The 10,764-nt window shown below is 34.2% G+C and overlaps 1 protein-coding gene across 4 annotated transcripts; it reads left to right on the top strand.

The window, feature by feature from the left end:
* Positions 1–354: 354 nt before the first annotated feature.
* Positions 355–7,355, top strand: LOC18603938 (serine/threonine protein phosphatase 2A 55 kDa regulatory subunit B beta isoform-like). Of its 4 annotated transcripts, none has more exons than XM_018118183.2 (14): positions 355–695; positions 922–1,025; positions 1,744–1,851; positions 1,936–2,055; positions 2,382–2,573; positions 2,668–2,759; positions 2,971–3,089; positions 3,468–3,591; positions 3,732–3,855; positions 4,396–4,464; positions 6,039–6,130; positions 6,259–6,336; positions 6,779–6,846; positions 7,023–7,355. In XM_018118183.2, exons 1-14 carry the CDS (start codon positions 581–583, stop codon positions 7,157–7,159), a joined length of 1,542 nt encoding a protein of 513 aa, XP_017973672.2. In that variant the 5' UTR covers positions 355–580; the 3' UTR covers positions 7,160–7,355. The 4 variants fall into 4 exon arrangements, with proteins under 4 accessions (XP_017973672.2, XP_017973673.2, XP_007036268.3 ...); XM_018118184.2 differs by having other exon boundaries at positions 6,782–6,846; XM_007036206.3 differs by having other exon boundaries at positions 356–695; positions 6,782–6,846; positions 7,026–7,355.
* Positions 7,356–10,764: the final 3,409 nt, after the last annotated feature.

Genomic DNA, 10,764 nt, shown 5'->3' on the forward strand with positions numbered 1-10,764 from the left:
GAAAAAATTTTATTATTAAAAATATATTTTCTATGTTATAAATATAATAAGAATTTAATACAATATAAATATTAATAAATATCATCAATATTTTTTAATTAACATTTTATATATTATATAAAATACTAAAAAGTAGGAAAACCGATAAACTGGTTGAATTTAAATCAATTTTATAATACAATTTGATCGATTCAAAAATTTTTCTATAAAAATTGATATTTGAATGATTTTTACACATTTTGAGTTCATATATAATTAAAAGAAATTCTTTACGCCCGTGTTAAGGCCCAATGGGCTTGTACGGGAATCCACCCGACATATTATGGCGCAAAGAAGGGGAAAGAAAATTAAAAGGAAAAAAAAAGGAAATTAATGAAAATGGCGCATATTTTATCCACTGGCACAGAAGGGGGAAAACGAAACTTAGGCCTGAACGAGAGAATCAAAGTCTTTCTCGCTCTGTCCGAACCAAAGAGCAAACTGTTGTAATTCTCGTATTCAGCTCGTGAAAATCTCCAACTTTCTCCGAAGGAGATGGACAGAAACGACGCAGTATAAGGACTGAGGAAGGGAAGCAAGCATGAATTTGATGAGCACGCGCCAGCCTTCCACTCGCGCTTCTCCTCCGGCTCCTCTGGATTGGAAGTTCTCTCAAGTCTTCGGCGAAAGAAGCGCCGGCGAAGATGTTCAAGATGGTTAGCCCTCTCTCTCTCTCTCTCTCTCTACCGAATGTTTGCATGCATGGATCAATTTGTCTTTGCACTGTTTGGCTGCTCCTGACGGAGTTGTGATCAGTATTTATCAGTAGTTTGGAGAAAAAAAAAAAGAAGAATGTTTGTTTTTCGAATTTAGGAAATTGAAATTTTACTTCCTTGAGACGAAGTGAAGTGTAGAGAATGACTTGAAGATGTTTGTTTTCAGTTGATAGAATATCGGCGGTTGAATTTGAGAAGAGCGGTGATTACCTTGCTGTTGGAGATCGAGGCGGCCGGGTTGTAATATTCGAGAGAAAGGACGGGAAAGCTGTGAGAATTTTCTCATTTTATTCATCTTTATCTTCAATGCGTTAACCTAAGTTTAACCTTGGTTTAATTGTTAGAAATCGATTGTTTTCTTTGACTTTTTCGGATATTAATACAAAAACTTTGATATTGACTATTTTATATTAAAATTTAAAAATATTTTTAATAAAAAAATAGAAAAGTTATACTAAAATAAAGTTATAATATAAAAAAAGTAAGACTATTAGGCATTTCAGAGATTAAAAAGAACTTCATTTTGGGAAATCTAACAGAAAAGACGAAGAAAAAGGATGGAGGGAGTAGTACTTCTCTTAATTGCTTTTCCCTTCTTAGAGAAAAAGGCAATAGGCGCCTGTAAGAAAAAAAAAATACTTGAATAAATAAATTTTTTTTACTAATAATATGCATAATTTTACTTTTACATTGAATAATTATGTTTCAATGTGTGTTATGTCTCAACCATTTGATTATTTTTAAATAAATAGTGTGATTTTGCTTTTTACTAAGTATTTGCTTTTACTTTTTATGGACTTTTAGGGCATAAAAAAGTAAATACCGGAAAGCAAGTAGTAAAAGTAATAGTAATTATATGGAACCTTATTTATTTAATTAATATTTTTATTTTCATTTTTTGGAATTCATTTTTGTCTATCTTGTTTTAGGCTGGCAGCTGTATTGGTTGTCTTATGATCTTTTTTACAATTGCTTATTGGCTTCTTAGACACCGGATGAGCACTATTCCAGAAGTCAGCTGGAGCGGTTGGATTTTGTCTCTTTAGACCATCCTGAATATCAATATAAGACTGAATTTCAGAGTCATGAGCCTGAGGTGTGCGCACATGTGAAAAACTGTTGTTTATGATATGTTATATACTTGCATTGCGGTTCCTGATGGCATTTTTATTCCCTATAGTTTGATTACTTGAAGAGCTTGGAGATTGAAGAGAAGATAAACAAAGTAAAATGGTGTACAACACCCAATGGGTCACTCTTTATCCTTTCAACGAACGATAAGACAATTAAATTGTGGAAGGTGTGGATTCTTATAGCTCATAACTTTGATAATTTACACTTTCAATTTTTTTTTTCCATAATATACATTACAATGCAACATTCAAAAGATCTAAGTCTTTCTGTAAGAACAAGGCTTCATCATTCATTTAACCCTTAGTACTCTAATTGGCATTGTGTCTTATTTGTGGAGAAATATGATGCTTTGCTTTTCTCATTCTTTCCTTTCAGTCAACACCTATCAGTAAGATTAAGCCCAAGAAGTTGGCATCTTTGTAGATAAATTAGCCCATTGTTCTGTACTTATTATGGTTTGCGGATGAAATTTCTTGTCGTTTATGGAGCCAGGTAAAGGATCGAAAGGTGAAGAAGGCAAAGGAAGTGGATCCTCATCAATTTGTCTCTTCAGAAAATTCTCTTCTGGCTGAAAGGAGTTTTGTGAGTGAGCAAGACATACCATCTTTTACTAATGGCAATAACCTAGAGTGGAAAGAGAATGTGGCTAACAACACATTCGCATCTCAAGAATTGCATGCTAAGGTATGTATAAGTGGACTATTTCAGAGCTCTTATGGAGCTACTGTTTTAGTTTGTTTGGTATGCAAGATTATTTACTAGCTTGTTATGTTCCTAGATTGGTAACAATGAAGATGCCACATATGCAAGATGTAGAAGGGTCTATGCTCATGCTCATGATTTTAATATCAATTCAATTTCAAATAATAGGTAAAAGCCTCCATCTGGTAACTTTATCCTGTACATTTAATTTCTTCTATATCTAAAATTCTTTTTGCAGTCCAAAGGTGTGTGTCAGAACTCAGAAAGCACTGAGTTTTTGGTTCTACTTATAGCAAGGCAATCAATAAAGTGTAGAATTAAAAATTTAAACTTTTTGCTGTATCTAAGATGATAATTTTGTTTCCTAATCCTTTTGCAGTGACGGCGAGACATTTATATCTGCAGATGATCTTAGGATAAACTTGTGGAACCTTGAAATTAGTAATCAGTCATTTAATATCATTGACATGAAGCCATTAAATATGGAGGATCTTACTGGTAAGTTTTGTGCATCCTCTATGTATTTTTTTTATGACTTTGGTCATATCTTGTGATCTGATTTTTTTCCATTAACTATTTCAAAACATTTTATTTTTTGTCATTCTTTTTTCATTTCAACTTAAGATTAGTTTTGTTGTGAATGATTTTTATATGGTGAGAGAGGTAACTGGGTAAGATAGGTGACTAACATACATTTCTTGTTCTTATGTTGGTTGAGTCATGGTTAAGGTTTCTGTCCTGGAACGGGAAGTTGCCATATGTGGTTCCAATTGAATTGATGTCAGGTCTAGTCAAGTGTTTGCATCTCCTTTTGACAAGACCTTTTATCAGGCTGTTTGCAACCATTTCTGATCAATCTCTTTAAGTTTTGTACAGAGGTCATCACGTCAGCTGAATTCCATCCAATTCATTGTAACCTGCTTGCATATGGCAGCTCAAGAGGTTTTATTCGCCTTGTTGACATGCGACAATCAGCATTATGTGATTACAGTGCTAGAATGTGAGTTATGGCCCCTTTTTCTTTCTTCTTCTTCTCTTGTTTTTTGCAGTTCTCTAGTTATTATGACCAGTGACTTCAGTTACTATCAAACATGGATTGGAGGTTTCTAATGCTTGTCATCTTTGGTTTCAATTACACAGATTGCAGGATGCAGAATGTCAAGGGTCAAGATCATTCTTTACTGAGATTGTTGCCTCTATATCCGATATAAAGTTTTCAGTTGATGGGCGGCACATCTTAAGCCGTGACTACATGGACCTTAAGGTACCTGACCAGAACTGAGTATGACTCTTTAATGTGTGATGTGATTTTCCAAGGTCTTTCTTCCATATGTCAATACTCATCTATATAGATTGGGGTGATGAGGATGTTTATCCAAATAAAGTTTTTTATTGTATTTTAATTTTCTCAGATATGTTAGATATTGTAATGTCTTGGCAATAAATTTAAAATCCCACAATTGCTGAATCTTTGAAACACTTTTCTTTCAAATAAAATAAGATAAAAGGCTATTTCCTGACTTCTCAGCTCAATTTTGGCGCTTTTGCATTTGGAAAGGAGCAAGCACACCAGAAATGTTCTTTGCTTTCAAAAACCTTGTGTTTTCTGATCCTGTTTATTGTTTTTCATGGTTTCTTGATTTCACCCTCTGCCTCTATTGTTCTAAACTACTAAGTTCTAGTCATAACAGTATGAACAGGTGTGTGAACATGGTCAAGGTGATTAGTGAGTATATCATATTCTGAATGCAAATGCACGTGATTATCTCTTCTATTAACTGATGTTTTTCTTGTTACATTTTAGCTGTGGGATATAAACATGGATTCTTCACCAGTTGCAACATTTAAAATTCATGAACATCTACGCCCAAAGGTAAGTGCATATCCTTCCATTGCCTATTGATCTGTAAGATATCTCTAGCGGAAGCTCATGCATGATAAATCAGTGCCATTTTTTATGTGTTAACCGTCTTGTAATCTGATTTTAACAGAGTGACTGACATCTCTGCACAGTCTCTAATCTTTGTGCTGTCAGCTTTGTTAAAGGCTGGAGGTAAAACATATAAAGAAAATGGTAAAGCTAAGGGGAAAATGCTATTTCTTTTAGCTGTGATGAACCCTCTTTTTAGAAGGCTATTAAAGGCCTTGTCAGTATCTTTTGTTCATTGATAAATTCTCTTACTTGCTAACATTGATTTTCTGTTCATTGACAAATTGTCTTACTTGTTAACATCGATGATGGTAGGGTTTAGTAAGTCGGCCTTAGCTCAGTGGCAAGAGCAGAGGACTTATCCTCTAGGTCGCTGGTTCGATTCCGGCAGGTCGAGTGAATAATTTCTCAATAGTGAGTCCTAACTGCTGAATGGCCATATCTTCCCCTATTGGCACAAAATGTCAATTATCAGTACAAATTAAAGGAGTATGAGTTATTTTTATAACACCCATGCATATTATGGGTTCATCAATGAAATTCTGGTTTAAGTTATTGAGCTGGAATAGGTCATGTTGAAGTTTGCAGGAGTTGCAATGATAGATTTTCTTTCCAGCCAACACCTGAGTTTGAGCATCGTCACTTGCTTTCTTGTTAATTTCCTGTTAATCTTAGTATTTTATTTTTTTTGAGAAGGTATAGAAGAGGCATATGAATTAATTTCTTTGAAGTTGGATTTAACTTGGTAAACTTAAAAGTTGCTTCAGCTAAAGGCTCCAGGTTTATTTATGAACGTGCTGGACATTGAAGTTCCCTTATTTTTTATTATGGACTAGAGCTATAGAAATTGCTACTCTCTTATCTCCATTATTTTGTGTTTACCTATTTCTAAGTCGTCCACTGCTTAGTGATATGTTGCAAGCATAATAACTGCAACACCTTACAATGAATACACTTGCATATGAGAGATCATTGCTATTTCTGTTGCTGTAGCTTTACCTATTTGATTTAATTCCATTGTATGTCACAAAGATACAAACTAAGGTTATTGGCATGCGAAGCATCACCACCTACACATACTTCCGACATTTTCATGTTGTTCAGTCCAACACTGCAGTAGAGAGAACAGCGACCAACTTAAGCTTGCTTTGGATATTAGATAGTCCCAAATAATGAAGCTAACTTTGGTAAACTTATCCTGCAACCGGATTGGTCATATCTCTTAAAGGTGGTCCAGCAAGTCGACCATAATTGAATCTATTGCTGCTTGAAGCCTTGAAATCTAGAGCTCAGATAAAAACTTTTCCTTCTAGAAATTTAAATATAGCAATTTATCCTTCAGCTTGGTTACTTCCTGATTCATTGCTGGTATCTTTATGACTTGTTTGACATACGTCCTCCAATTAAGCTGAAAGTTGCTAATATCTTAATTAGTTAATTTTGATATGATAAATTTCAGAAAGTGTGTTGCATATCAATGTCTCCCTATGGCTGATAGCTTGCAAATTGTCGTGCAGTTATGCGATTTGTATAATAATGACTCCATATTTGATAAATTTGAGTGCTGCCTCAGTGGAGATGGACTTCATTTTGCAACTGGATCTTATAGGTTTTCCTACTACTTGATATTCCATGTATTTAGTCATCTAATTTTCTCAGATGCTGTTGTCAAAGGACTCTGGCTTTTGCTGACCTATCTCAGTTCTAATGACACAAATCGCTTATATTTTGACTCAGCAATCTCTTACGTATCTTCTCTCATGGTGTTGGAAGTGAAGAGGGGAGTACAGTAGAAGCTAGCAAAAATCCAAACAGGTTGGCTGTTTCTTTTCTTTCTTCTTCTTTGTGTGTGTGTGTGTGTGGGTGGAAGAGGAGGGGGGGAAGGACTAACATCTGATAGAAGTTGACCCCTCTCTTTTTTCCCATTCTTGAGATATCATATAATGTTGATTTCCAAGGAACTGATGCCTTCTGGTTTAAACATCAGAATCCAAAAACCAGCTTTCATAGATATCCCTGTTAGATTTCTTTAGGTTTTTTTAATTAAAGCTACATTGGTGTCTACATAATCAGTTCGGATCATAGAAAAGATTCTCTTCAACTGACCATTAACTCATAGAAATTAACTTTTTGGTAAAATGATGACATTTATGAGCTCGTGCCCGGCATGCTTATTACAAGCATTTGTTGGCTGCCTCTGCCCGTTTTCTTTCTGACTAAACATTGTACTTTGTACTTCTTCTTTGTATATTAAAAGTAGGAAGCCCCTTCAGAGGGCAAGAAGATCATCCTTAAGTAACCTTACGCGCGGGTTTCACAAGCAAGGTTGGTACTTCTTCTCTCTCTTTCTCCCCCTTCTGACAGCATGTATAGATTTGAATACCTTGTATGAGCTATCAGTATTCAGTAGACTTGTTAACTTCTCAGATTCCAGTATATGCTAATTTATTTGCTCTTGGCTTCCATTGAGCAGCCACTTATTAGTTGTTTTCCTAATTAAGCAGGGCATGAAAACACAACCCTTGGTAATGAGTTTTCCTGGTCCTCAAGTTCTAAGCTGCAACATGTCGCTTGGCACCCATGTGCAAACTTGATTGCTTGTGCTTCTGGAAATAGCTTGTTTTTCTACTATGCGTAGCTTCCTGTACAGAAATGCTTTGATTGACCATAGAACACCAAGTAGGTTGTACACGTTGACGCGGTACGCCCTTTATGTTTAGCATCTTATTGGATTGAAGCATTATCATCTTACTGGCTTACCACGATTGAAATGTAAACAATGTACAAAAATCAAATTGAATAGTTGGTGCAAACAACCTTGTCTTTGTTCTATAGTTTTTGGTTTTCCCCATTGGCTTCAGTTTCACATAAGAAAAGTTGTTAGATATTTTTGGAACAGAGATTGAAAAAAAAAAGAAGAAAAAGAAAAAAGGGGTTCATTCATTGATCAATGATTTTAAAATTTTTTGATGTGGTGACAAATTGTACTTCATCAACAAGGTATAAACTATGCATGGTAATGCATTTCACTTGCACTTCAATTTGTGGTACAAAGGAAATCCGTAGGAAAGAGTTAGCATTGTCTAGTGACAAAACTGTTGTTACATCTTCAACCACAAAGGATGGTTTCTTTAGTTTCTTTCTTTTTTGATATGGGAAAAGAGAGATTTGAGTAGGTGTTTGTGTCATATGTCAATCATTAAGTTAAATGTTTTTGAGTGCAAGCTAACCATTAAGTTAAATGTTCTTGTGCATACATCAATCACTAAATTAAATACTTTTGTGTACGTCATAGATTTCGTATCAATAAGAAATGAAATGGGCCCTGAGCTTACAAGCAAGAGTTTTTTCTTCACCTAATAGGTTTATGTTTTGGGTTAAAAATGTAGACTCGTGATAAGTGATATAAGAATTTATTTAATTTTTTATTGATTTGAGATTTTCCATGAAATATTAGGACGAAAGTAAGTTCGAACTAAGATAGATCTTCCTTAATGAGTGAAAGAGTCACTGTAATAAGAGTGTTGTTTTTCTGCACTTTAACCATTGAATTAAATGTTTTTGTACATACATCAATCGTTGAGTTCAATGCTTTTTTGTAGATATGAATTACTGAATTAAATATTTGTACATACACATTAATGACTGAGTTAACTGCTTAGGTACATAATTGTCAAAACTTATTTACTTCAAATTCAGAGGTTGTAATTTTGCCAGTGCATATGTTGTCTTTGGTTGGTAAGCTGCAACTCTTCAAGAGTGGTGGTGGATAATGCTTAGAATGGGTTAGGTTTTTTCGGACAAAATAGGAAGGAAGAGGCAGATTTGCTCATTTTCTGGCTTGCTGCATATTGGAAAAGACAATTCTCACCCAATCTCTCACAATTTTATACAATAGAGGCCGTATATTTGGAGAGTCCAATGCAAGTACTGTTAACTTTATTGTTGAGTATTAAATTGATATTAGAAAAATAGTTTATAAGTATTTTATAAAAAAAATTGAGTATAAAATTGCTAATAAGATAATATTGCTGTGATTAATATATAAAAACAGTGTTAATCGAAATTTTAGAAATATAATATTATAACGACTTGGTTTACAAGTATTTTATTAAAAATTTGAAGTTAATTTTTGAAATTGCTTTATGTATCCGTAAAAAGAACGCAAAGGAGTTGGTGAGGAGAAAATTGAATTTGTCACCAACCTTGAGTAAGAAACAAAGAGGGTTCAATTCAAAGTTGGTATTAGCCATCTTTTTATATGGAAAAAAATCAATGCAAAAAAGAGAAATAAATGTGTATAGAAAAATAAAAAAATAATGTAAATATATATACATAAGTTTTTATTAATTATTTAATAATTAAAAATAAGTAAATACTTATTGAAGTTCATAAATAAATATGTAACAAAGAAAAAAAAATTTGCAATCACTATTTATTAATCTTATTACCATCACTATTTGCAATCGCACCGCTACCAACTTTATTGAACGAAGCCTTAAACTTGTGAATTTTACTTGTAGTGCTTAATTACTCATTTTTTTAAATAATAAAAGAAAATGCAAGCAAGATTAAAATGATTTGAAGGAAAATTACTTCTTGTTGGAATTTTCAAATCTTGCTCATGGGTCAATAGGTAATTTTACACATCTTTTCGAGATTCATATTCGATTTTATTTTTTATGGTCGAAAAAATTATGGGTTCAATTCATCGATTTCTTTGAGTAAAATTACGGACCAATTCTTGTTACTCCTTTTAGTCTAAGAATTTTTTTTCTCTTGTGAGTGAATATGCAGAGTAAGCTTTTACTCTTTCAATGGCATTCTAGTTTTAGTGCATGCATCTATTCAATGGAAATTTAATGTCATTTAATGAATATAGTACTAATTGTCCTTTTAACTTCACCAAAAAGAAAAGAGTAATAATTTGAGGAGTTTTTGTAAGCATTATTTAAGGTAATATTTATCGGAAAATATTAAAAATGTGCTTATAAGTGTTTCTCAAGATAATATTTATAAATATTCATTAATATGATATATATAGAAAGATTTTTTAAGTAATATTTTTTTTATAAAGCTAGATCTTTTATTAAACTTAGATCATTTATGGAATATACACTCCCAACATATCATTCATTAAAAATTTTCTCGCTCTAGGAGGAGGGTACTCAAAAAGAACATAAGAATCTACTGAATCAAAACCATAATTGGCCATGTAGTCCGTCACCATGTTACCCTCACGGTAGATGTGCACCAGTTGTACCTCTCATTCGTTCTACAAAAAGCCTTTTATTTCACGTATTAAGTCCATATTCGCGTATGGTGTTAATTTGTCCATCAAAATTGCCTTAACTACCATCTTATTGTCAACTTGAATTATCACTTTTTTGAACCTTGACTCCCAAGCCAATCGAAGTCCAAAGAGCATTCCCCACAGTTCAGCTCTATATGCTGAACATTTGCTCAATTTCGCCACAAAATCGATTCGCCATTCACCAGCCTCATTATGAATTACTCCCCCTACAGCAGCCTCATCACTTGACTTCCTGTATGCTCCGTCCGTATTTAGGCTTACCTAGCCCGCCTGTGGGGCCCTCCACCCTATCAAAATTTCTTCCTTCTTTCTTCCCTCAACCTGCACCCCATCAAAATTTGCCACTGCTGTTGTTGTAGTAGTCGCCATACTTTTGACCAAGCTTAAGCGGTTAAGTGTTGGAATGGAGATATCATTAAATACCAGATTGTTGCGCCATTTCCACAAGTACCAACATGCCAGTCCAAACACCACAGACCATGGATTTTCCCCTATTAGTGGCTGGTGTTTTTACAGATTCCATACCAGCCATTCCCGTAGTGGTGAAGTGAAAAACTTGTCTTGCTCTCGTTGAGGAATAATTCGCACCCATAAAGATGTCGTCATCATGTAGTCCCATAGAACGTGGATCGTGGTTTCATATTCCATTTTACACAGTGGGCATAATGCCTCTGTTGTAAGCTTTCTGCACAACCGTTCTCTGTTGGTCATAAGTTTCCCATGTAAACACTGGAAAAGGAATGTTCTTACTCTTTGTGGACCTTGCCACTTCCAAGCTCCTTGCCATATTCCGCTCGGCTTTACATCTGTTGATGATGATGATTGTCTCCAGTAATCATATGCTGATGCTATGGTAAACTGACCCGAAACAGATAATCCCTAGTATAATTCGTCCTGTGTAAAATCCAACGTAGGAGGCATGATTTGTA

This window comes from Theobroma cacao, chromosome 3 (genome assembly GCF_053813885.1).
Source record: "Theobroma cacao isolate CCN51 chromosome 3, ASM5381388v1, whole genome shotgun sequence".
Lineage (NCBI taxonomy): Eukaryota > Viridiplantae > Streptophyta > Magnoliopsida > Malvales > Malvaceae > Theobroma > Theobroma cacao.